General features: G+C 46.1%; 1 protein-coding gene across 1 annotated transcript in view; it reads left to right on the forward strand.

The window, feature by feature from the left end:
• Positions 1-26,903, forward strand: part of RET (ret proto-oncogene) — a 74,550-nt gene that overhangs the window by 15,073 nt on the left and 32,574 nt on the right. Inside the window, 2 exon segments of the mRNA XM_028513177.2 lie at positions 25,856-26,029; positions 26,032-26,118. Of these exon segments, the coding sequence (XP_028368978.2) occupies positions 25,856-26,029; positions 26,032-26,118 (261 nt within the window).

The following is a 26,903-nucleotide window of genomic DNA, read 5'->3' on the forward strand; positions in this document are numbered from 1 at the left end:
GCAAATGGTCAGGGGTGATGCTTCATTGACATCCATGAGCCACATGACTCACAGTTCAGCCAACTGGCTACTCTGACCTGCTCCAGTATCAAACCAGATCATGTCTGTTTCTGGTTGAATTGCCACAGCAGTCCACACAGCAGGCTGGCTCCTGTTGGATCCATCAGAATACCATGCATCTGAAGGAATAGGTGCCCACCCTTTATGGAAGGGGCTAGCTACCATTTCTTCTATAGGGGCAGAAGTAGTAGATTTTTCATCTACATAGGTAATAGGGCCCAATACTTCCTGCAGCTCTGTCCATAGGGGGCTAGTTGACAGAGTATTCCTTTGTTACAGATAATCCCCCCACTTAGCCATTGTGGATGTCTCTGCCATCCCACTACAAAGCTTGGCTATCCATATAGTCTTGGATCCACCTGTCATTGAGGTAAGTGGTCCTTACTGTCGTGGGAGCAGTTCCTATTTATAGCCTCCATGGCCAACAGGGCAGCATACACTGCAGCCAGTTGCTTTTCAAGGAGTACCATACCTTTGCTCCCTTCCATAGCTGGGACCAGAAACCCAAGGGTTGGCATAGCCATTCCAATCACTGGCACAGACCCCACCCACAACCTTCTTGTGTCACATGCACATCTAGCTCACAGGGTCTAGCAGGTTGCAGAGTAAGGAAGGCCAGAGTGTGTTTAATGATGTGCTTTGCTCCTTGGAATGCTTGTTCCGAGATTGGAGTCCAGTCTCAGCTCACTCCCTTTTTTACCAAAACACACAAGGGGTGAATAACTTGAGTGAGGTGGAACATGAACACTCTCCAGTACCCCAGCAGGCTCAGAAATGTCTGGAGCTGTTTCACAGTGGTAGGGGTAGGAGACGCCTGAATTTTATCCATCACCGCATTAGGGATGACTTTTGTTTTACCCAGCCTGACAATCTCCAAATATGTGACAGATAATCCAGACCCTTGCAGCTTGGCTTTGTTGACTGCCTGGCCACATGACTTCAGGTATGACAGCATTTATGGCACTGCTTTCTCTAACTCTGTAAGAGAATCACTGGTTAGCAAAATGTCATCAATGTAATGGAGCAGACACACTCCTGTAGGCCATGGCCACTTACCCAGGTCCTACACCAAAAATCTGTGACAGATAGTTGGGCTGTGCAAGTACCCTCAAGGGAGCACTGTAGAAGTCCATTATTGGCCCTCCCAGGTGAAGGCAAACTGATCTTGACTCTCCAGAGCAATATCAATAGAGAAAAAAGCATTTGCTAGATCAGTTACAATGTGGTCAGTTCCTAGCTCATTAGTTAATCATTCCATCATGTCTACCACAGAAGGGACCACTGCACGTATTGGAGGAATTACTTTACTGAGCTCCCAGTAATCTACCATCATTCTCCATGTGCCATTTGACATCCTCACTGGCCCCATGGGGGAGTTAAAGGGACTGGGAGTGGCCCTATTTATCCCCACCTTTTCCAACTCTTCTGTAGTAGCTGTGATCTCAGTCAGTATTTCTCTGTTGCCATTACCCATCTTGGGAACAGCAGCTGAATGGGGGGATGCTCAGCATGTCCCCAAAGAATGACTTTTACCTCTAGCATCTTTAGGCAAAACTCTCCCACAGTGGTTTGTAGCCACAACCCTTGGAGCACATCAATACCCAGGATATACTCAGGAGTAGGGGATACAAAAACAGTATATACACAGCAAGGCAGTCACTCAATACCCAGAAAGAGCAGCACAGCCTTCACCTTTACACTTAGCCCCCATAACCATCAGTAAAGGCCTCAGGCCCTGGGAACTAGTCCGGGTTTCCATGTTGGACAGTACACTCAGTGCCTGTGTGCACTACAGCCAGGACCTGGGGACATTTGTAGGGGACAAATGGATAGCCAATTCTACACATGGCCTCTGGTCCCTATCCATACCCTGTAGACAGGTTCCTTGGCCTCCCCCATATTCAAGTGTCCAAAAGATATCTCTTCCCTCTTCTCAGGAGGTTGGTACAGCCAGGTGATCTTTCAGCCAGACTGGATGGACCTCTCAGGTCGTGTCCCTGGGCTTCTCTTCATCACCTTCTTCTTCTAGGGCTGCAGGAAACAATCAGCTCACAACTGTTTCCAAAGTTCTAAGAAGAAGCATTTGACGTTCTATCAATCTTAGTTCAATCTACTCCAGCCCCTAAAAGGTCTGACCACATCTGTGTCCTAGTCACTCACACGGGGGCACTGTTTGAGAGGAAAAGCTCAGGACACCATCTGCACTCCTTTCTGCTGCTGGCGTGTCTCTGCCTCCCCCAGAATTGTACCATCGTGGTGACATCATTAATACGATGGACAATATACAGGGCCAGGATTTCTCTGAGGGATCCAAAAGAGGCAGAAGGGGTGTTTTGCAACACTAGACCCCACATCCCTGCTGTAAAGCATTTATCATCAGGGCCCTGAGTATTGGGATTGAACATAGCCTGGTGCATGCCCAACTCCCTCAGAATTTGCACTAAGTCCACAAAGGACTGCCACTTGCTCATAGTGTCTGGCATGTCTCCTGCATCCACCTAGACTGTATGAATTGCTGCCATGACCCACTCCAACAGAGAATGCGATCCCTGCCCTTTCTATGCTGCTGGCTGTTCTGCAGTCGTTGCCACAGAGAGGGGTGAATAGTGATAAAAGCTAACTCTTTCATCTCATTATCAGTGCACATGATGCTATCCACCTCTAAATCCCAAAGCATAAGAGCCACTCTGCTAAGGGATCCCTGGGTCGCAGACAAAACTGATTTGCGAGATTGACCTGTTTGGCCTGTGTATAGGGACAATAGGTTGTGTGCTCAACCATCCATGGCTGCTGAAACTTTACTTTCTGTAGCACTACTGGGAAGGCCTGCAGGGAACTTGGTTCCTCCTCCCCCTCCTCTGACTCATCTGCTACAACTAGGGAGGGAGATTGCCCTTACTCTACCATTCAAAGGTCTTTCTTCAGGGTGTAGATCCTCGCCTCCAAGGCTTCCTCTCTTCCCTACAGTTCACATAACCTTGCTGCATCATAAAGTGCAGTCTCCATTTCAGCTTGCAAAGATGAAAGAAAGACCCAGCCCATGGCCCTGTGGCTGCCCTCTCCGCTTCTCCAAGGTCTCCTCTACCACTCACAGGACCTTCTCTACCATGTTGGGTATGCCACTAATATTAGGTCAATTCTGGAGGGGAGCCCACGCTGCAGGAGACTCACCGCCAAATACCACATACCAATGACCGGCCACCCTTCCAGAGTTCAAGGGAGCCAAGGGCTCCTCCATGTTCATATTGTACTGTGATGAATCCTGCTGATAGCACCAATTGTCTTGCAGCTGTTCAAGGCCAGGAAGGTTCACATGGGATTCATGCAGACAGAAGAAAATTCATGGGGCTGTTGGGATGTCTGACATGCCTTTATTCCGGAGTGGGGTGATCCACGCATGCCACAAGCTATGTGTCATGTTGTGGGAAGTCCCGACACCCTTATATACTAACTGCACACAAAGCCAGCAGGGTGCCAAGATATTAAATAACAAAGTGTGATTCTGCACATGTGGGCCCATTCTCAAGGTTATGGGAATACTGCTTATCTTAGTTACCCGAACATCCGGGCGAGAGAGGCTCACTGACTCCATTTTCCCTACACACAGGCTGCCTACTGAAGGCTGCTGGCAACATTTTGGGAAGAAGAAATTTACGACTTGGACTCAAACTGCACTAGTAGTAATAAGTGTGCTCACTGGCATGAGGGAAGTAGCTGGCCCTGGCATTTATTGAGCACCCATTGTATACACTAAGCAGTCTACTTGTTAGGCATATACTCATAGAGGCCAGAGATTTTTTAATTATTTTATCAATGGTTTTGCAAACAGAGGCTTAAATTCAGAGCAACAGGATTGGGACAAGCTATCAAATTTCCCCAAAGAAGGCATTGGCTAGTGAATAAGTACAGCTGAGCTAAGCCAGAGAGCCATGACAGGGACAGCTGGCTCTCAGACTGAAGTGCCTGGGAGACCATCAAGTTGTTAGAGCCTGCCCCAAGCCTTCCCTTCATACCTGCTCTGTGTCAAGCATCAGGCAAGGTTCTGGGGATACAAGGGTAAGCAAGAAAGGCCTAGTACTGACTGTGTAGGTTTATAGCCTAGTTTTTCTCCCACAACTTATATGGGTCTAACCTGGCAAAGCTGCTTTCATTTGGAAGCCTCAGGATGGCTGGCAAAGTGATGATGGTGGTGGTGATGGAGTAGTGATGGGGTGAAGGTAATAATGGTGTGGTGATGATTGTGGGGAGGTTGGTGATGGTGTGATGATGGGAATTTGGGTATTGGGGAATAGTGTTGATATGGTGGAGGTAGTGTAGTGTCACACTGGGAAACGCTAAGCATTTTGTCAGCACCACCTACTCAGGGCCACAACCAGAATGGCCTATGGGTCCCTGCTCTGTGCTCACAGGCAGGGCTGCTAAGGAAGCAGCCCTTCTATCCACTGTTTGTCCCGGAGCAAAGGCCCACCTTGCTGCTCCTATCCCCTCCATGGAGCCTGGCCAGATCCACAGTCTCTCTGATCTCAGCTTCCTTTTTTTTTTTTTTTTTAAGATTTTATTTATTTATTTTTAGGGAGGGAAGGAAGGGGGGGGAGAGAGAGAGAGCGAGAGAGAGAGAGAAACATCAATGTGCGGTTGCTGGGGGTTATGGCCTGCAACCCAGGAATGTTGCTGGGAATCGAACCTGGGACACTTTGGTTCCCAGCCCGCGCTCAATCCACTGAGCTACGCCAGCCAGGGCTTTGATCTCAGCTTCTTCACCTGAAATTAGAATAATGAAAATAGTCCCTGGAAGGTTGTGATGGTGCAACAAGGTGGAACAGGCACCATGCTGAGGCTGGCACCTGGTACTGGGAAGCATCAGCTACTGCTTCTATTAGCATAAGGTAAGTGCCCTGAGAGTTAAGGCTGCAAAGGCCAGCATTGTCAGGGGAATAGGGAAAAGGGCTGAGCTGGACATGGGCTCATCCAGGAGAGAGAGAAGGTGGGGAGGATTGGGCATGTGTGAGCTATAGGCAAAGCTGGGCAGAGTGAGCTCAAGGCCCAGAGCCAGGGTCTGAAAGCAGGAGTGTTACAGAACAAACAAGGGGGGCCTGGGACGATATACTATTATTGAAAGAAAGCCCCGGGTCCGTTATGTCCGCCGCCCAAGGAAAGACGTCTCTCAATGCCAGAGATTCGTGAAAAGGAAAGGAAATGTTTATTTAATGCTATACAAACTTAAAGTAGTGACCTAATGTCTTTACCAAAATCCCAAAGTCCCTTAAAACACCCACAAACAGACACAGTCCTTCCTTCCTTCCCTCTTTGCCCAGTCCAGAGTACTGTATCTCAGGAAAGGAAATAGAAGTCCATGGCTCAGGCAGTCCTCTGGTGCTACCCAGTTAGTACTCCATCTCGACTGGGAGACCTCCCTGGGTTCCTGGCACCCTCAGCTGAGTTGCTGGGATCTCTGCTAAAACCAGGTGGTGGTTCCCCCTTCTAAAGCTGCGGGGGTCCCCACTCTGGCAAAGGCATGTGGTCCTCTCTCCCAGGGCCACAGGAGTCCCCACTCTGCCAGGCCGCGTGGTTCTCCCTCTCTCAGGGCTGCGGGAAGGGAGAGTCCCCACTCTGTCCAGGCCGCGTGGTTCTCCACTCTGTCAAGGCCACGTGGTTCTCTCCCTCAGGGCCGCGGTCTTCTCTGCACTTCCACAGCCGCATGGTTCTCCTTCTCAGGGCTGCAAATGGTTCACCTCCTCAGGGCTGCTCATGGTTCTCCTTCTCAGGGCTGAACATGGTTCACCTTGTCTCAGGGCTGCCGTGTCTCGGTTTAAATCCCAGCGCCAATCTTCCTCTGAAGCCCCATTTCCGGCTCCTCTCACACTCAGCTTCACATGCCAGAACTCATATCCTTCCAGCTTTACTGGACTGCCATCATGAGTCTGGGCAGGTGTGGCCCCATGTCATGGAGCCAATCTTCTCCCAGCTCCCACGCAGGTGCTGTAACTCAGGGTACCTACCCCCCAGTCCGATCTTGAGGGGGAGATCCCTTTCCATCCCCCTGGCCTTGAGCCTGGCCATAGCTATTTAGCATATCTAAGGGACCAGCCAAAGGCTATAGATATGTTAAATGACCGCACCAGAGGTTAGCTACAAGGCTGTTGCTATGCAAAACAGCTCTCAAAGGCCCTGCCTCATTTGTCCCTTCCCCCAGCCCACACCCTAGGGGTGGAGGGTGAAGACATCCTAAAATCTCCTAGACACCTTGAGTTCTGGACCCCATTTTAAATGCCCATTTGGGGTCCCCCTCTTGGTGGCACCCGGTAACAGGTGTGGCAGGCAGTCGCTGCAGGCATTAGGCTGGGCACAGGAGGCCCAACAAAGTGGTTGGAAAGACACCTGGAAAAAGGTGTGTGTGATGGCTGCCCAGGGCAAGTGGGAGACTGGGAAGCCACTGAACCCCCAGGTTCAGGGAAGGAAGGAAGAAGATAGAGTTCAGTGAGAAATCAGGAAGGGTGCAATGAGTGGTTACATGGGGTTCCTGGGAATGGCACCTTGGCACACATTGGGAGGAGGCATGGCCAACAGGCAAAGGGAAGTACTCTGCATCAAACTCGATGGCCTGGGTCTGGATTCTGTCTTCTTTGTGGGGACCAAGTGACTCTAGAACCATGGCCAGCCACATCATGACCACTGTGAGTTCAGGCCCTGTTACCTCCATGGGGCCCTTTTCCCATAAAAAAAGTAAAATTATGTTTTATGATTGTGTTGGTTTAAAGACAAATGTAATCCATGCCACTTCATTATTATATATTCCTATTATATTTCTTTTTTTTCTTCTGATTTTAAAATAAAACTAAAACTTTTGTGTGGGATGCAGGCACCATGCCCACTGTGCTTGCTTGGCAGTTGGCATGGGGGAGCACACAGCAGTGGCTGCAGTGCTGGTGCCTGTCTGGAATGGAGGACCCCTGGGATCCTGGCACTGGGGGTTATCCCATTTGGCCAGACCTGTGTGTACCCTCACCCTTGAGATGGTGAGCTTCCCAGCCATTCAGGCCTCTCCTATAGCTGGGTGCTGTGGTCTTGTGAGTGATGGTAGCAGTGGCAGGAAGCACAGAAGAAACCAGCAGAGCTGAGTAATTACCTCACCTGTGGCAGGCAGGCAAGAGAGCATTGGTGGAATCCAGATGGGATGTAAGAACTTACTGTTCTGATTGGCCCTGGTTCTGGCTAAAGATAGAGGAGTGGGCACATCTTTAAAACTGAGATCCCCATATATGACACCAATGTAAGGTTTTCTTAGACCCCGCCGAGGAAATAAACAGCCAATTAGCCATGGAAACAGGCAGATGAGCTTTATTTTGGAAGTTTGTGCTCCCGGGCAACGTTTTCCCTGCCCGGAGAAGGGGCTAAGAAAAGACCACACGGGAGAAGGGAAAGGCTGGGAGTTTTATATAGCTTGACTTCATGCACGGGAGCCAAGAATTGGTTCTTGGTGAACAAAGAAGCAACTTAGCATTGGTGGCTCCTGGTCTGATGTCAGTCACCTCTTCTGGGTCAGAGTTCAGTTGCCATTTTACTTGTAGTCCAAACGGTGGCCATATTTGTAGTCCAAAATGCTAATTGTAATTGGATTCCCACTTGTCCTACCTTGCCCATCCTGACAACCAAAAGCACAGGCAACAAAAGAAAAACTAGATAAATTGTACTATATCAAAATTTAAAACTTCTGTTCATCAAAGGTCATAATAAACAAATGGAAAAGGCAATCTAGGGAATGTGAGAAAATATTTGTAATCATATATCTGATAAGGGTTAATATTCAGAATATATAAAGAACTCCTACAACTCAACAATAAAAACTCAATTAAAAAATGAGCAAAGAATTTGAATGGATATTTCTCCAAAGAAGGTATACAGATAGCCAATAAAAACATGTAAAGATGCTCAACATCACTAATAATTAGGGAAATGCCACAAATCAAAACCACAATGAGATATTTCCTCTTACATCAGGATGACTACTGTTAAAAACACAGAAGATTACAAGTGTTAGCAAGTATGTGGAGGAATTGGAACACTGCATTGTTATCTGCTGGGCATGTAAAAGTTGTGGCCATTATAGAAAACAGTATGAGAGTCCCTCAAAAATTAAAAACAGAATTACCATATGATCCAGCAATTCCATTGCTGGGTATATATTTAAAACAATTGAAATCTAGGCCTCAGAGAAATATTTGTACTCCAATATTTATAGTAGTGCTATTTACAATAGCCAAAAGATAGAAGCAACCCAAGTGTCCATTGATAGATGAGTGGATAAACAAAGTGTCGGTATATACATGCAATTAAATATTATTCAAACTTATAAAGGAAGGAAATTATGATGCATGCTATAACATGGATGAAACCTGACATTATGGTGAAATTAAGCCAGTGACAAAAAGAAAATTATTGGATGATTCCATTTATATGAGGCACCTGGAGTCATCAGGTTCAGAGACAGAAAATCAAATGGTGGTTACCAGGGGCTGGAGGGAGTGAGTAATGGGGAATTATTGTTTAATAGGTACATAGCTTCAGCTTTACAAGATGGAAAGAGTTCTGGGGATGAATGGTAGTGATGGTTGCAGGTCAATGTGGATATATTTAATGCCCTTGAACTGTACATGTAATCATAGAGACAGTAAATTTGATGTTATATTTTATCATAATTAATATTAAAAGCTGTGATTCCTTTTAAACACCAATCCCCCCAATTTGTTATTTGTCATAGATCCTCCCCTGATCTGCGCTTTTTTCTTAAAAGCAAAATTACATTACAATCCCTTGAAAAAACAGTCTGCCACTGGGACAATACCCAGTGATTGCAAAATGTATGAAGTACACTCCAGGGGACGCTGCTGTGCATAAACATGTATGTGCATGAGAGCACACGTGTACTGGCACTGTTCCTCAGTCACCAGTAAGTCACTTCCTGAGCTGGGGTCATGATTTTATTCTCAGCCTAATGGCTGTTTGCTGGCCTCACCAAGGAGGTAGGACGCTAGGGGGCACTGCATGTTCATGTGAGATTTGTGAGCAGAAGGGGCATCCATCCACAGGGCTCTGTGTGCCTCATCCTGCTACTGACTAGCGACCCAATAGACCAAGCCAGAGTATCTTAACAGTGTTTGATCTCACCCACATCCCTAGTACCACCCCAGATTCCAACCATGTCTTAACAGTGTGCAGCCTTTTCCCACCTTGTTCATGAAACCATTTATTCACAAGTTTTTTTCTTCATTGATTGATTTGTTATTTCACTCATACCTGAGTTTGCCTCTGTGGCCAGAAGGTGGGGCACCTAAGAGAGTAGAAAGGAATGAGTTGGGGTGGAGCAGATGGAACCTCTCCCTGATGAGAAGCTGTGTTTTATTCTGCTAGCAGTGGACAGTTAATGCTGCACTGCAGACAAAGGGTGACATGATTCTACTGAGCCTGCTGCTCTTTGGCAAGTGGCAAGTGGACTGTGGCATTGAGTGGGCCCAGGGAGACTGGTTGAGCATTGTCATATTGTCCAGGTGAGGGTAGTGAGGGAGAATGGTGGCTTGCCTAAGGTGTGGCACAAAGCAGTCCATGGGCTGGTCTAAGGGGTGGAAAAGAGAAAGGCTCAGAGTAATCTGAGGTTTGGGGGCTAATGAGGGCAAGGAAGAGGGGCCTTGAGTGGGGTGGAAAGAGTGGGAGGAGACAGATTAGGACATGGCAGTGGAACAGGTTGATGGAGATATGCATCTGGCACTTGAGATGAAGTTGTCAGGGCTGGTGGACTGGTGAACACTGCAGTGTCAGCAAAGGCAATAATTAGAGCTGCAGTGTAACCAAACGAGCAGCGGGGTCCTACACTCACTGCCAATAGGCAAAATATCTGGAGTCAGAGTCCATTGGAAATGGAAAGTAATCTTTTATTAAAAAGCTATTCAGTTTAAAATAATGGCAGATTTCTGCCTCAAAGCTCATTTCCTCTGAGACACCCAAAGAAAATCACCCTGCCACCCTCTGCTGGCTCAGCTGAAGGCTACACCAGGAATCTCTTCACCCACCCAAAAGTACCATCCTTTAAGAAATGCAGGTGGCTTAGCTGGTTTCCAGTCACTGTCTGGCTTCAGATATCTTTCCAACTCTTTGTATCCAGGTGTCCTACTCATAGCATACTGCCCTCTTGCTCTGGTGCCTGCCCTCTGGGGCATCTGTGCCTGGCTGGGGAGGACCCACTCAGTGCATCTCCAGTCTCCAGTGCCACCATGTCTTCCTGTGTGGAAGTGGGATATAGGGCTTTTCACCTAGCTATGCAACTTCCAGGGGCCACCAGCCTGGGCTTCCTCCCCTTCTTCCCTACCAGCCCAGTGTCTGCTGTGCTCCTGGCCAGGCAGGCTTGAACAGTGCTCAGGGAGAGGCTCTAGGAACATTCCAAGAACACCAGTCTCCAGGGCCTACTGGCCCAGGGACTCAAGCCCCTGGCAGTCAGAAAAGAGAGGAGAACACAGATAGCAGTGGTTCTATGCTCTCCACTTATATAGTCTGGTCTCAAAATCTTCTGTGTGGCAGAAGCACATATGAAAGTATTTCCCTCCATCATGCTGCACTGTTGGGTTGCCAAGGAACCTGCTCATGTGCAGTCCCCGGAGCTTCCCAACCTTCCCCCAACTCCAGGATTGGGCGTGGGGGACAGAGTGCAGCCTCTTATGCTACTCCCGGGGTCCCTGCTGCCTTCTGCCCAGAAATCTAGCCAGAATGCCCCCTCCCATTACAGTAGGATTGACTGCCATTTTCTCGAGGAGAATTTATAGAAAGAACAGGAGCTCCCATGACCTAGAAAAAGAACCCCACATGGAAGGTGAGCAAGTGGGCTAATTGTGGTAAAACGGGAGAATGCCAGACAGGAGGTCCTAAAAGCAACTGAAGAGAAGTGAGAATACCAAGGGGTGACAATTACAATAAGCATGGAGTTCTCTGCAGCTACAGAAACAAAAAGACATTGGGATCATGCCTTTACAGGACTAAGAAAATAACTGTCCTACAGAATGCTCTGCCCAGCTAAAGTACCTTCCAAGAATTTTTGGGAACCTCCCTGCCTGGTTTCAGTAGCTGTAACCCCCCCCCCCCCCCCCCCCCCCCCCCCCGCCCACCAATGGCTAAGGCTGAGCTGAGTGACCTCTGGACCATAAGCCACTAAGAAGACAAAGCTTATCTCCCTGGCAGGAGCTCCACTTCTGCTGCTTTTTCTTCACCCTGCCTGGCCCCCAATGCTTGATCAGTTATCCAATGATGGGTAAGATTCCTCAAGAGAGGAACAATCTAAGACAGGCACAATCACAGGGAGGCCCCTGGAAAGGACTTGAGGGGCTATAGCAAAAGGGGATGATGGACCCTCACTCCTTGGCTTTGACATAGCCTGAGTCCTCATTCTGTCTGCAAGAAGTCTCCTAATCTCTTGGTTGCCTTACTTCCCCTGCCTGACTTAAGCCTGAAACAATGACAGAGGGAGGTGCAGCCCTGTGCTGCAAAGGGCAGGTTCTCTGGGTGATCAGGCCTAAGAAAGAATATATAAAATCCTGTGAAACATGCTTTGCTAAGAATGCTCTCAATTAAATGATAAGGGTTGGAGCAGGAAATTAGTTTGTTTCCCAAAGTTTTATAGCCCTTTAGCTAACAGACCCTAACTCAGAATAAGCCCTCATAGTTCTTTGTATGCTATCTATTGTTTCATCCTTACTGCCTGACAATGATTAATGAGCTTTACCTGTATTCTTGTGCAAAATAAACCTAATAGAAGCCCATTGAGCAAAAGGCTCTTGGCCCTTCTTCTTTAAGAGATCAGCCACTTTTCCTCCCCAAGCAGGTCTTGGTAGAATTATTCTCATTAGTGATGGCTGAAGTGGGGGGACAGGGCGGGGAGCCCTACAGGCAGAGCCCCCCCACAAAGAATAAGATGAAAATATTAATTTCTTAAAAAAATTTCTATTACAGTTGTCATACAATATTATAGGAGTTTCTGGTAGGCACTCCCCTCACTCCCATTCTCTTGCTCACTTAGTATAGATACTAAGCCCTGCCAAGTCCTAGCTATTGGCTCACACTCGACATTTATATAATTTAAGAAGCAACCACCCCTATAACTCTAGAGTAGGTGAAAGTATTTTTTTTAAAGGCAGGAGACAGGCAAGACCCAGGTTCATGTTTGCTGTGAGTGGTTGGAGTGGATGGTGGGGATGTGAGGGCAGCAGTTTGCTTAGTACTCAGGCTGGCCATGGGTTCATGGTATTTGTTGTAGTGTTTACTTCCTGGGTGAATATCATGCAAAATGTATTCCTTCTATGTATCAAATATTCAACTAGAGTAAAAAGAAAACATGAATGGGGTATGGGAGGAGGGGACCTGGGTAAACAGGCCAAATCCTAAGAGGTTGACGGTGCCAAGTACTAGTGTCTGGGCCCTGAGTGAAGGCTGGAGGTACCCCCCGCCCACACATACAGGGACAGCTGGCCTGCAGGGGGGAGGGCCACCCTCGGGAGGAGCCTATGATGTCTGCATTCCCAGTGAAGGTATTACGGAACTTAAGGGGTTCACCACTTGGCATGTTGAGACGTCGTTGTTAGGTTGTTTTACTTACTTGAATCCAATAAAAGAGACTGGATGCACACCCAAGCCCTGCCTCCCTGAAGGGAGGCTTAGCCATTTCTTATATACACTGTTTAGTTAATTACATGCTGAATTCTTCTTTGAAGTTGGCTACACTTATCAGGTTGGGTTCCTGTCAGGCTCATCCTATTTACAGCTATATCTGTAAAATACTTTGTTACATTTTGGTATTTAGCAAGAGTAGCACTTAATAAGAACCTACTAGACCTTAAGACTTTTGTCCTATCTAACAAAGATGATGGCATTCAGAAATAGTCCATTAAAGAGACTCTGCTGGGCCTTAATAAAACTGTCACCTGTACCATCTGGCATTCAGCAAGGGTGAGAGTGGGCTCCCTGGAGAGTGGATCTATAGGAAGGGCCTGACCTACACATGTATGCATGTGCTGTTGCTGACCTCACACTTCTTGGATCATACTATTTCACAATTTCTTTTTCTAATGAGCCCCCTGATCTGGCTTTTGTGTTCACAATTTTAGTTGTCTGGGACTCCATGGACTTCCATGGCAGGGTGAGCAATGCTCAGAACAGTCTGGAGGGCAGGCTCAGAGATGGGATAAGAGACCAAGGGCATCTGGCCATGAGGTACCTGCATGATGAGATGGTAGCACATCCGCCACAGAAGGAGGTGAGGAGATTGAAGGAACCTCAGGTGGCTGTATGTGACCCCTAATGACCCAGGCTGGCCAGAACCATGGAGAGCTGATGAAGGTGAGCCCATAGTCAGGGCCTGGCAGGGCTCAGTGTGTCTGCACTAAATGAGCAAGAGAATGGAGGTGGAGGAAGTGTGCAACAATGTGAATGTGTGTGTTGTGTGAGAAAGACTATGCAACCATGTCTGTGTGTTTGTGTGTGTATGTGTGTGTGAGAGAGAGAGTAAGAGTAAGAGAGGGAGAGTTTGGGGAAGAAAGAAATGGGGGAAGAGAGAGAGTGAGTTAGAGTTGTGTATCAGTTTGGGTCCAGTCAGGAAACAGCACCTATACTGCAATTGAAATTGGAGTTCACATAAGAATTATTAAGCAATGATGAGAGAACACAGTGAGGCATCTGAGAGTGTTACTGAAACCAGACAGTGAGGGTCTTACTGCATGCATGTGCAGTCCTCAGTGCTTCCCAACCCCTTCCCAATTTTGGGGAGGAGGGTGTCCTCCTGTTACAATTCCCCCCTTTAACACTCTTCGCATTTGTAATCTTACAAGGGCAAATGGACAAAGTCCCATTGTGTAACTACTTCATGCTAGCCAAGGGGTGTAGTCCTACCTATTCCTCAGTCCAGAGGTCCCTAACAAAAGGGAGTCTGGCATGTAGGGAAGCCTTCATGCAAGGGAAAAGGATCTTGCAAAGTCCAGGGCAGTTAGTTGTCCCTGGAAAGTGTCATGTTTGATGTCTGAAGAATGGGATTACTGGACAGGTTAGTAACCTTGCTGTATTCTGGAGGTGAAAAATTTGGCAACAGGGTTAGAAGGCACATTCAGAAACCACAACTAAATGACAAAGGTGGGGACCAGTTCCACAACATCCCAATTAAGAAAGGGTGGCTTCCTTGGAGGAAGGTGTGCAAGGGATGTCACACCTGTCCAAAGACTGATTGCCAATGCTTTTAACTTAAATCAGGCAGAACGGAACATTCTGAGATTCCTCCCTTTAACACTTCTGGGTTCTTTCTGTCTAAACTGTTAAGGTAGAAAGGAAACAAATTTTAAGCAAAGCCAGTAGACTGCCCCATACTTAAGCCAATTTAACCATTTAGTCCAGCCAAACTGTTGAGTCTCAGGATGCAGATGGGCTTCCTCAGTGAGGTCTATACTGTGTAAGCAACTGCCCAGTAATAAGATCATAGGCATGCACCCCATGAAAACAGAAGGAAGAACACAGGTTAATTCACACAACAATCACAAACCAGTCTCTGAGTCTGCAAGACTATCTTTCAAGAGGATGTCCAGTTGTAAGGCCTTTGCTGGAATAATATCAATCAGTGACAATTTGATGAATCTCTTCACGGCTGTAAATTGGACATCTCTGGTGATGTCATCAGGTGTTGAGGTAAATAAGTTTAATTTTTTTTAAAGATTTTATTTATTTTTTTTTTTTAGAGAGGGAAAGGAGGGAGAAAGAGAGAGAGAGAGAAACATCAATGTGCTGTTGCTGGGGGCTGTGGCCTGCAACCCAGGCATGTGCCTTGACTGGGAATCAAACCTGCGATGCTTTGGTTCAAAGCCCACACTCAATCCACTGAACTACGCCAGCCAGGGCAGTTTAATTTTTTTTTCTCTTTATACTCCACCCTCCACCAGTTTAACCTTAAGTGGAAATAAACTTTGAGGACAGTCAGCTGTACTAGAGTCCAATATTCACAACTAAGCATTGTGATTTTCCTTAAAAACAGTTCTTCTCCCTAACAACCCATATTGTCAACAAAAGACTGCCAGTTTCAATTTTTTCCTCATTTTTTGCACAAAGACAACAAGAGCAGCAATTGACCACACATAGACTGTTCAAATCTGCCTTGCTGGAACTTACATAAGGAACCTTTAAATTGACTTAGTGCACCCTTTGCAGCACAGAAGTGAAGCCCTATATCTGCCATACAGCTTTGCCTGCAGTACCTGTTTCCTCAAGTCCTTGAGGTTCTCACTATGTGGAAAATAAGGTTCCTCCTTGCCATATTTTCAGGAGAGCAACCTTTGTTTCTCCCCTGGAAAAACTGTAATGAACAATATGATCAAACAAGGTACCAGACCATTTCTTCAGTGAACTTTTATTAGCTTCAAAAGTCAGTCTGTTTCTCAAGGCTTTCTGGTAACAGCTAGAGCCCAGGCATGCTCTCTTCAGGCATGACATTCCAGTCAGTCTTGGTTATTAAAACCATCATTAGAAACTGGTCTTATTGGTTTTATGCAAAGAAAGTGTGTGCCATCACTCACTCATGAATGACAAATTCTGGAGGAATCGGGTAGGAACAAAAGTACAAAGTAAAGAGGAAAATCCTTGTCCTTACAATAGCCACCAAAATTGCAGTTCCATGTCTTATCTTTCATTACTTTACCACAACTTAATGTGAAGTTTTATCCTTTAGAAACTTCAATTTCTTATCAAAACAGAAACAAAACAATTCAAAGCAAAGACAGAGCTTCAGAAAAAAGGGCAACTGTGACTAGCCTTAGAATCTTGTCTCACACCAACTGGTCACACAGATGACCTCTCTGAGGTCCAAATGGCACAAAGCTCCAATAACAGAGACATTCTCTCACCTACCAGTGCATCTACTGGTCTCTCACCCCTGCTGGACTCTATCCAGCACTGATATCACAAAGCCCCAATTTAAGAGGCATTCTTTCACTCCATGTGGACTCTAACTGGCACTTGACCACGTTTCTAGGCCCCAATGGCAGAGGCATGACCTCTCGCCTCAGCAAAACTCCACCAGCACCAATGGCACAAAACCCCCAATGGTAAAGATAGAGGGTTCCCATTATACACAAAAGAGCAAAGATTAAAGCAAGTCCCTACAAGATCAGAAACCAAGCGAAGAACAAAGCAAGCAAAGAGTAACCACATCCAAGAGCTGAGGTTTCCTTTCTTTCAGGTTTAAACTTTCACACCTTCTGCACCATCCACAAACTTCTTCAGCTTTCTCTACAGCTTACAACTTTCTACACACCTTCTGCAACTTTAGTAGACCTTTTTACTCACACAGGAATAACCAAAACTCACTTTCAATCATTGTGCTTGTTAACAATGGAAAAGACCATACCTTAACTCTGCATCTAGAAGTCAAAAGTCCCCAAATCTGCAAACATGTAAGTAAAGTAAAAGGAACATTTGCCACTTTTTATTAGGGCTTGTTATCTTCTTCCAAAAAAAATTTCAGATCTCCTTCTGGAGTGAAGGTCCAGCTGTCCTTTTCAGCATCAACCATAGCAGCAGGTTTCCATTCCTCCTCATGCGGTGCCCATTTTATGTGTGTGTGGTGGATACAAGGCTTGCTTTCTGTGAGCTTCACTGAAGAGTGCATTGTCAGTAGGACATCAGAGGGACCAGTATTTTGCTCAGCTAGCTGTTGTTCAGAGCCTTGAATTTTTCAGGTCTTTAGTAAGACTTGGTCCCTTGACTGGAATGGGTTTAAGGGCTCATCACATGGGTAGGAGAACCTACAATTGCAAACATGTACAGAACTGTTAGTGATTGCCCTAAATGTTTCACATATTGCTTAATTTTTGACTCATTCTCCAAATCTGTGGGGGTGTGCCCCCAAAGCCAAAATTTGGAAGAGACTCCCATAAACTACTTCAAAAGGGCTTAACTTTAGCCCACTTCTGGGTGCTACCCTAATCCAGAGCAAAACAATAGGAAGTGCTTAAGCCCACTTCAAATGTGTTTCCTGGCATATTTTTGTGGGAGTCTTCTTTATTGTGTGGTTCATATTCTTGGTCTTTCCTATAGATCAGGAGTGTCAAACTCATTTTCACCAGGGGCCACATCAGTCTCATGGTTGCCTTCAAAATGCCAAATGTAATTTTAGAACTGTATAAATGTAACTACTACTTAACAGTTAAGCAAGAGCTCAGCACTGCCACCAGGAAGAAACATGGTGGTGGGTCATATCAAACAAGGTGGAAGCCTGGATTCGGCCCGCAGGCCTTGTGTTTGCTACTTCTGATATAGATTGAGGTCACCAAGATGCATATAACTTCCATTGTCTTTGCAGTACCTGTCCAACCTTCTGGGAGATCTCCAAAGTGAACAGTGGTCTATTGCCACTCTGAATGCTGTGAGGAAGCCCAAACCTAGGAATTATTTCTTTAACTTTCATTACCTCAGTTGCCTTCTCAGTACTAGAGGGGTGTGCCTCTACTCAATCAAAAAAAATATCCACAAAAGCTATTAAAAATTTGAAATTCCCTCTGGTTTTAGGCATTTGTGTGAAGTCTAATGCCAGTCCTCAAATGAGCATAATCCTTCATATTGTACTCCCTTTTCTGCTGGGGCATATTCTGACTTAGGATTGTTTCTGGCATATATCTGAAAGGCTTGGGTGATCTTCTGAATGGTCCTTTGCAAATTAAGGCCCTTCAAGTGTGGCCTAAAGAGGTCCATCAAACTATCCCTTCCATAATGGGTTCCTTCAGGTAGGTGTTTGAAGGTGGGATACACTAGAGAGTAGGGAAGTAAGAGCATATCATAGGTGTTGAACTTCCATATGGAATTGGGGTTAGTGTTACTGAATCACCACTCATGAGCTCATTCTTTATCTTGCTCTGTACACTGGGGTTTAAATTCTGACAAGTCCAAGCAGGGAATCACAACTCTCTGGTGTAGCAGCCCTCCAGCTGCTTGTCTTGCTGCTTTATCAGCAGTTTGGTTTCCATGAGTCATTTACAAACAGTCCCTTTGGTGTCCTGGGCAATGCATTATGTCAATCTGCTCCAATAGATTCACTGCCTCTAAAATCCAGTAGATTTCACTGCCTGTAAAATCTCTTCTGCATCTCTTCTTTCTTTTTCTCCAAGATTGTGAGGCCTTTCTTCTTCATATTGCTCCATGGTCATGGACAATATGAAGGTATATTTGGAGTCTGTAGATGTTAACCCTTCTTTCCCTGGGCTGGTACTAATGCTTTTGTGAGGGCAATCAACTCAATCTTTTATGCTGAGGATCTCAGCTCAAGGGCTTAGGCTTCTATTACCTTGTCTATGGTGATTACCGTGTACCCAGCTTATTGTTGGCTGTTATCCATGAAGCTGCTCCCATCTGTATATAGCTCCCAGTTTTGTGCTGCCAGAAGCTGGTGCAGTAGATCTGGCCTACTAGACTGAATTTGGTGAATGATTTCCAAGCAGTTCATGCTGGATGGCTGAATCTCCCTCTGTGTTTGGGAACAGAGTGACCAGGTTCAAGATTGTGCTGGTCTAAAAGGTAATATTTGGGTTGCCCCAACAGAATGGCCTGGTATTTACGTGGGTAAATACCTTGTGTTAGCCAATGTCCTCCTTTCAGTTTCCATAGAGTTAGGATCTGTTGTGGAACCAATACCATGGTAGACTGCCCCAAAGTGAACTCCCTCAGCTTCCTGTAAAATGTCACAGATAGCTGCCACTGCTTGAAGACATGGTGGCTATTCCTTGTTATGTGATCCAACTTCTTTGAGAGATAGGCTATGGGTCTCCAGTGCCTGCTTTTCATGAACATACAATTTGAAAGATTTATGTAAATTGGGCAATCCTAGTCCAGGAGCTGAAACTAGCTTTTCCTTCAAGGTATCAAATGCTACTTCACAATCTCTTGTCCATTTGAAAGTTCAGAGTCCAGGCCTTTTAAGGAATTGTACAGTGATTTTGCTATAAATCCAAAGTTTGGAATCCAAATTCAACAGAATCCAATAATCCCTAAGAACCCATGAAGTTGCCTTCTGTTTTCTGGAATTTTTATTGTAGGGTTGGCTCACTTTCTATTTGCCATCAAGCACCTAATACCCTGTTTCAGTTGAAATCCCAGGTAGGACACATCCTGTTTACAAATCTATCCTTGTGAGGCAACGTCTTTTATCCCCTTTTTGCCAAATGATTTAGAACTGTGATGGTGTTGCACAAACAGTTCTCATAGGTATTGGTAGCTATCAATATGTCATCTATGTATTGCAGAAGAACTCCTGATTTCAGTAGAATATCCCTTAAATCCCTTGCTAATACTTCCCTGAAGATACTCACGGAGTCCTTGTGGCAGCACAGTTCCATAGTATTGGATCATGGCTTTAGTTTCTAGGCCCTGCCATTGAAAGGTGAATGGTAGTGGAGCCTGTCCACCTACTGAATGCAGAGAAAGGCATCCTTCAATCTAGGACTGAAAGTCATTTGCTATTTACAGGCACCATGGTCAACAGAATATAGGGGTTGGGCACTATAGGATGAATGTCCTGAACAATGTCATTTATGACCATAAGATCCTGTACAAATTGATATTCATCAGAGTGAGGCTTTTTGACTGGAAAAATGGGAGGGTTATAGGGAGACTGGCATTACAAAATAGTCCTTATTTTAAGAATTTTTGTAGTATTGGTTGAATCTCCTCTAAAGCCTCCTTTTTAAGGGGGTACTATTTCTTCCTTGGGGTCTGCACCCCTTCTTTTAAGTTAATTTTTGTGGGTTGGATATTAGCCACTTTAACTGCGGTTCCATCAGCCCAAACAGTTTGAACCACTTGTTCATAGACCTCAGGTGGGAAGAGTTCACCTGCAGGAACTTCTGGGCAAGTTAGGAGTGCCTGGAGCTAGAGAGCGTGTTCCAGTGGTACCTCCACACGTACCTGTTGCTTTTCAGGAGAAAAAGACTTGTGCATGCAATTTGCAAAGTAAATCTTGGCCCAACAGTGGAAAAGGGCAGTCTGACATGTAGAGAAAACTATGTACAAACTTTTGATTCCCAAACTGGCATTCTAGGGGTTGAAGGAACTACTGTTTCTGTAATTGTCCAGTCATTACAATTACCATTACCACATCTGGACTTTTATTGGTTAATTTTGTATTCAGCACTGAGTATGTAGCTTCCATATCTACAAGGAAATAAATTGGTGTGTTCCCCATCATCAACTGAAACCAGGCCTCCTGTGGGAAAATAATAATAGGTCAAAAGATATCCAAGGGAACCCCTGGGCCTCCAAATTCATCATCAGAATCCCCTCTGATTTTAAGCATTTCTTGGCTAGGGTTTTTGTCACCTCTTTTTTGAGTTTCAGGCACTCTATTCTCCACTGGCCCTCTTTCTTGCAATGAGCACATTGGTGCCTAGTGGGTTTCTCTTTGCCCTTAGGGTCCTGCCTCTCTTTCTGGTCTCACCCCGTGTTTCCAAGAACACTGTAGCTTGCTTTATCTTCCTTGTGTCCTGGGTACCATAGACTTTAAGTGCTACATCCACCAGCTGAAAGGAATTCATTCTCAATGCCCCATCTAAACTCAAGTCGCCTTCCAATATCTGTGGCACATTGCCCAGCAAAAGTCATGTTCACCATCATCACATTATCTGGTTCTTGCAAGTCAGCATCAGTGTGAGTTCTATTGGCCTGATAGATCCTTTCTAAAAATTCAGAAGGGTACTCTTCTTCTGGAGGGCTTGTATCATATTCAGTCTCTTTTGCCCAGGCACTCCCCTGCCAAGCCCCTCTAATATGTTCCCGGAAGACTAAGTCTCCACCATTTGGGTCCAAGTCAGGTTCTGTCAAGGGCAATTGTCCCCGGCTGGGTTGAGGGTTCCATTGAGATTCTCTTGTGGAAGCATTGGTCCTCTTCATTAGCCTTATTTATAACCAGCCATCTCTCATTTGCAGTTAACAGGATGTTAAAGAGAGCCTGTACATCTGTCCAATTTGGATGATGAGTGGGAAAAATGGAAGTGACAAGATCTTCCATTTTCTGTGGATGCTCCCTATGAGGGGTTGGAATTCTTACAAATCAGTAAGTCTGAAGTGGAAAACAGAGTATAGGCCCAATAGTAGCCAGCAGGCTGGCTTTCCCTGATTTACTCCACGTATAGGATATTGCTTCAAAGGGAACTGGCTTGCTAAGGATTGGGAGGCTTCCCTGGAAAAATTTGGTGCCTTGATGGGTCTTCAAAGGGGAGACCCATCATTCCTACATAGAGGGGTGGGGCTCTTGGCTCTCTGGGCCCTATTTCAGGGTAGCTAATGGTGAGGATATGATGGAGTAGATCCTCCCACGACAAACCTTTGTCCCCTGGGTTCAGGGCATTAATGAGGCTTCTTTCCTCATCCTCCTTTTATTCCTGTGTCCTACTGTCAGGAAGAAGTTTCCAGACCCCCTCCCTCCTCTGCACCAACAAGTCAACATCTGTCTATGGTGAAGCCCTGTTATGCAATGACATAACACCTTGACATAACTGATTTCCACCCTATTTGTGTAACTGTTGGTAATACTGTGACAATTACATGATACAGTAATCTAAAGAATCATCCATGGGCCACCTTCCCCACAATCCAAACATTCCAAGGTCACAAAGTATAAAATAATAAGCCAATGCCTCTTAGGCATTGGATAATGGTTGTACACACTCCAGTCCATTAACATCTACCCACTGGGCTCCACTCTAGGAACCAACTCAGAACAACCCCTGCTGGCATGGATACTAGAAAAGCCCCAACCCTATGACCAGAAGAAGCAGGCAACCTGGAACATATAGATAAACTGGCTTCCACAACTCCATTAGTTCACAAATGCTCATAAGAAGTGTTCTGTCAACCAATCTCACAAACAATGTTTGTCAAGCAATAGGCTACCAAAACTCAGCCAGTCGTCACCCAGATTCTGGTTTGCAGCCTCAAAACTCAGGTGGCCTTTCTTCGTCTTCCAAGAGTTTATTCCCTTCCAAGACCCATTTCCTTTCTACCTGCCAGGTGTGGTTTAAGTGACTAACACCTCTAGTGGGCATGCAGAGAAATTCCCAGCAACTGGAAAACCACAGTCCCACTCCTTGGCTTTAGGTGGGGAATTGACCTCCATGACCAACTAGGGTCCCATGTTGGGTGCTATTACTGTTACCAACCAGTGGGGCACTGAAGCAGGAGCTAGAAAAAAAGCACAGTGTGATAGCAAGAAGCTATGAGCAAAGCCCTTATGTGCCTATAGTGGCCTCCATCAATGAGGCCTAGGATCTTGTTCACTGCAGAGCAGGTACTCAGAGAGTCCCAGAAAGGCATGAGAATGTATGTGTGTGTGTGTGTGCACAGTGCTCTTGTGAATGGTTGTACTTAATAAACAGAGGAGAGGAGGACTCAGGGGCCTTGTTCCATCTGCATCAATATAAATCAATTAAACATCCCAATCAAGTATGGAGAATTGGAACCTGCCTTGCCAGGCTCCAGAAATGTAAAGGCAGAAGCAACCATAGCTAGGTAACTGAAACTTGCAGTTTTCCACTTGGCAAGTCGTGAGGTGTTTACTTGTAAAGGAGATACTGAAGAAGGCCCTACTGGGAGTAGGATTGCACTCATCCCATTGAATGTTATATTCTGCAATCTTTTCCTTATAGGTTGGGACAAGCGTGAGAGGAAGACGGGGTCATGGGTTGCTGGGCCCTGTCCTCTGTTTCTATCCTCTTGCACACCTATGTACACAAACAATATAACACTCATGTGTGTAGTGCACACACAAGCCTTGAAGTATCCTGTGGTCTCTTGGCACGTGTGTAAAACCTGCCTGCCCTGTGTGAGCAAAAGCCAGTTCCCTCACCCCTCGCGTGATGCCAGGGCAATGGGGCAACCTGAGGAATCAGAACACAAGATGCTGCTGGAGGATGATGCTAGCCAAGCTGTCTAGGCAAAAGATGTTAGACTAGATATCAGTTGAAAATTCTTTCACCAACGTGGCCTTCCAGAGGTGGAAGGCAGGGTGGTAATGCTTTGCAAGTCCTGCTGTTTGACTGCCCAAAGTACCAGAGGCAGGTGGTAGGCGGTACTGCCTGGCAGAAAAGTGCCAGCAGTGGAGGCAAGGTGGTCATCTAGAATGGCCCTGGGCCCTCACAACAGTCTCAGAAGCTGCCTTTATTCTGACTTCTGCCACAACTTTGTTAGCCATTGTACTGAACTCCAAGATGTAGATCTGTTTGACTTCAGTGATACCTTACCACCCAGTCTCAGTGTTCTTAACTGTGAATTGGGGGAGTAAAGGGATATGTACACAGTGGTTTTGAATCTGAAGTGAGAGGTTTATAGAATACATATCTATGCAAAGGTGAGGCCTATCTGCACTGACACTGGCTGCTCCTCTCTTCAGCATGTCCTCCTCTGGAGAAACTGAGATCCATAGGAGACAAGCACTCTGCGGGCTGTGAAAATGGACACAATTGCCCATCATAGGTTCTCCTCATTCATCCACTGAGATTAGGTGCATTGTTTGTGAGGCCCAGTATACAATGAAGATGTGTACTAAAGATGTGTTCTAAAATTATGAAGAATTTTAAGACAGTGACAGCAGAACATTAAACCAAGTGTGGGCCCTTTCAGACTGCCCAGGCTATACCCCCCTGAGACTGGCCCTGCACCCACATCCTCTCCCCATCCTCCAACACCGCCTTGCAGCATGTGTTTTCCATCAAAAAGTGTGACAAGAGGAAGCACTAAGGCATCCATGCCCTGCTTCAGGGACTATCTGAAAGGCATTTTAAGTACATTTAAGTTTGTTTCCACTCACAGTCATTACCTGACCCACAAATCCCTCTTGGCAGCAATAGACTGGACCCCATATGGATTCTGCAGGGCTGGACTCTGTGAGCCAAAAGCAGATAAGGGCCTATTCTGCCCTGGCAAATGTAGTCTGTGTTGGGAATGGGACTGGATCACCCTTGGAGGTAAGGGCTCTCAGGAGCTTGGTTCATCCCATCTCCCAGCCCTGAACCACTGAAAGTGTATGCCCTCTAGGAGACTCCCCAGAGAAGGAGCACCATACTGGATATGCACCTATTTTCCTGGTAGCTGGGGCACTCTGAGTGAAGCATCTGTCCCTTGACAAGACCCATCTTCAAGGCCTTCCTCTCAGGGTGGCTCCAAAGGCAGTAGGTTTCTTCCAGTGACCAGGGCCAGGGGTATGTGTTCCAAGATAGCAAGCCTGCAGAGGCTATGTTGCCTCTCATGACATAAGCTGAGTTGTCAAGCCATCACACAGTGTTCTCGTGCTGGTACCCTGGAGCAAGAATGAAGGACCCACTTCTGTGGAGGTATTAGGCACAGTGAGAAGAGCTGGTAGTCTCACGGTCTTCTGGAAGACCCAGGCTGCTCAGATCTGAGTGCCATCTTGTGGATGCATAGCTGCCCTTCTCTCCCCCACACCCAGCAGGATTCCCTGCAAGCCTTGAGATTTGAGACTCACTGGCAGCATCTTAGATCACTAGTGGTTAGTGCATGCCCTTCTGCTGACTGTGGTCAGCATCTGCCTTTCTCATGGCAGTTTCCTAACCCTACCCACAGCCCCTCAGTGAGCAGTTTTTTAGGCACAATTTACTTAGGTTGAAATGCACAAATCTTGGCTGTCCATTGTTGACAGATGGATGTGCCCATGTGACCTACACCCCTATCACTATATGGAAACTTTATATTCCCCAGAACATTCTTTCCTGCCCTACCCAGTCTGCTGCCTCCCCACCCACAACAGGTAGCCAGTTTGATTTCTATCATCTAAAATCAGTCTAGAATTGTGCCATGTGTATTCTTTTGTGCTTGACTTCTGCTTGGCCTGATGTCTGAGACCTGTTCAGGTCATTGTGTATATGAATAGCTCATCTCTTTTCATTGGTGCATAGGATGCTGTGCTGTTGGCTTATCCATTCACCCCTAGAGGTCATTATGGTTGCTTCCTGTTTGTGACTGTGAGTAGCCCTGCCACTTGTGAATAAGTCATTTTTATTTCTCTTGGACACATGTAGTGGAATTTCTGGGTCATATAGTAGGAATGTGTTTAACTTTAGATAAAAATTTGTTGTATTGTAATAAAGTTATTTTTTAATTTTTATTTATTTTTAGAGAGAGGGAAAGGGAGGGAGAAAGAGAGGGAGAGAAACATCAATGCATGGTTGCTTCTCACGTGGCACCCCCAGGGACCTGACTTGCAACCCAGGCTTGTGCCCTAACTAAGGATCAAACCAGCAACCCTTTGATTCACAGCCCACGCTCAGTCCACTGAGCTACACCAGCCAGGACTGTAGTAAAGCTATTTGATTCATGTTTGGTGATTCTTCCCTGCCCTGCTTATCTGGCTCCAGGTGATGTATTCCAAAGCCTGCAGGAACTCCCCAGGTGTGTTGTTTACATGCTTATCAAGCTTGGGGAGTTGAGAATGATTTTGCAGCTGTTGTATACTGCTCCTTTTCCTCCATGTCCTATTTTAAAGCAGTACATTTTAAGCTAGTATTTAGCTATACAAATAATTGTGTCAATGTTCTTGGAACTACAGATGAGAGTCCTACTATATTCAGAGTTTTAAATTAGTGAAAATTTTTTTTTTGGTCCATGTGAATCTTTTATCAAAGTATGAAATAAAGCCACTACGGAATGCCAGCCTGCCTAGGAGGCCTGCTCCTGGCTCAGTCATCATCCCCTCCTCCTCCCTCACTCAATTCCCTACTCCCTGCAGCCCCGCTGGGACTCTACTTCTCCAGGGACACTTACTGGGAGAAGCTGTACCTGGACCAGCCAGCTGGAATGCCCCTGCTCTATGTCCACGCCCTGCGTGATGCCCCTGAGGAAGTACCCAGCTTCCGCCTTGGCCAGCACCTCTACAGCGTCTATGGCACACGGCTGCATGAAAACACTGGATTCGCATCCAGGAGGACACAGGCCTTCTCTACCTTAACTGGAGTCTGGACCACAGCTCCTGGGCGAAGCTTAGCATCCGAAGTAAGGCAGCAGAAGCCCTGCCCCGACCCCTTCTTCTTTTTCCACAGCCAATGGCACACTAAGGCTCAGAGAGTGGACTTCTGCTGAAGAGTGAAAGAGGTTGGCCTGACTTTGTATCCAGCCTGGCAAGGGAGCCAGGGCAAATTTGGGGGCTGTTGGTGGCCCTGGGGCTTTCTGATGCTGCTAGCATTTTGAAGGACCTATGTGGAGGATATGGGTGCACTCACCATGCAGGACCCAGATGACTTTACCAGTTGGGTTAACAAGGATTTAGGGCTTTGAGAGGGGTTAATAGGGGCTGGAAAGAATCCCAATGTTTATATTTAACAAATAATCTGGAACTTTCTAAAGAAAAGCTACCCTTGGTACCTGGTGGGGATTTGGATCTAGTGCCAAGGAGGAAAGTGAAGTAGAAGGAAGAGTTGGCCAGATAGATCTTCAGAGCAGGAGTCAGAGCCTAAATGAAGGCTATGTGTGTGACCCTGGCACAGCAGGGAGGAAGGCGTGTTAAGTAGAGTTTGGCTTTGTGGCACAAAACAGTGATTGTATACCCAGTAGTTCCCTAGTGAACTCTCACATCAGCCCTGAGCTTCCGTGTGTGGGTAAGAGGCAGGCAGCCTGTGAATGCAGGTTGTTGGCACTACATTCAGAGCCATGAATGACTGCACGCATTTGTCAAGTAAAATCAGGGTTCCCTAGTAAAGAGCACATGCTAGGTGGCTCCTGAAGGAGATGATGCCTGAGATGGATTTTGTTTATACATGCACTTACTTGTCATCATTTTC

Source organism: Phyllostomus discolor, chromosome 5 (assembly GCF_004126475.2).
Source record: "Phyllostomus discolor isolate MPI-MPIP mPhyDis1 chromosome 5, mPhyDis1.pri.v3, whole genome shotgun sequence".
NCBI lineage: Eukaryota > Metazoa > Chordata > Mammalia > Chiroptera > Phyllostomidae > Phyllostomus > Phyllostomus discolor.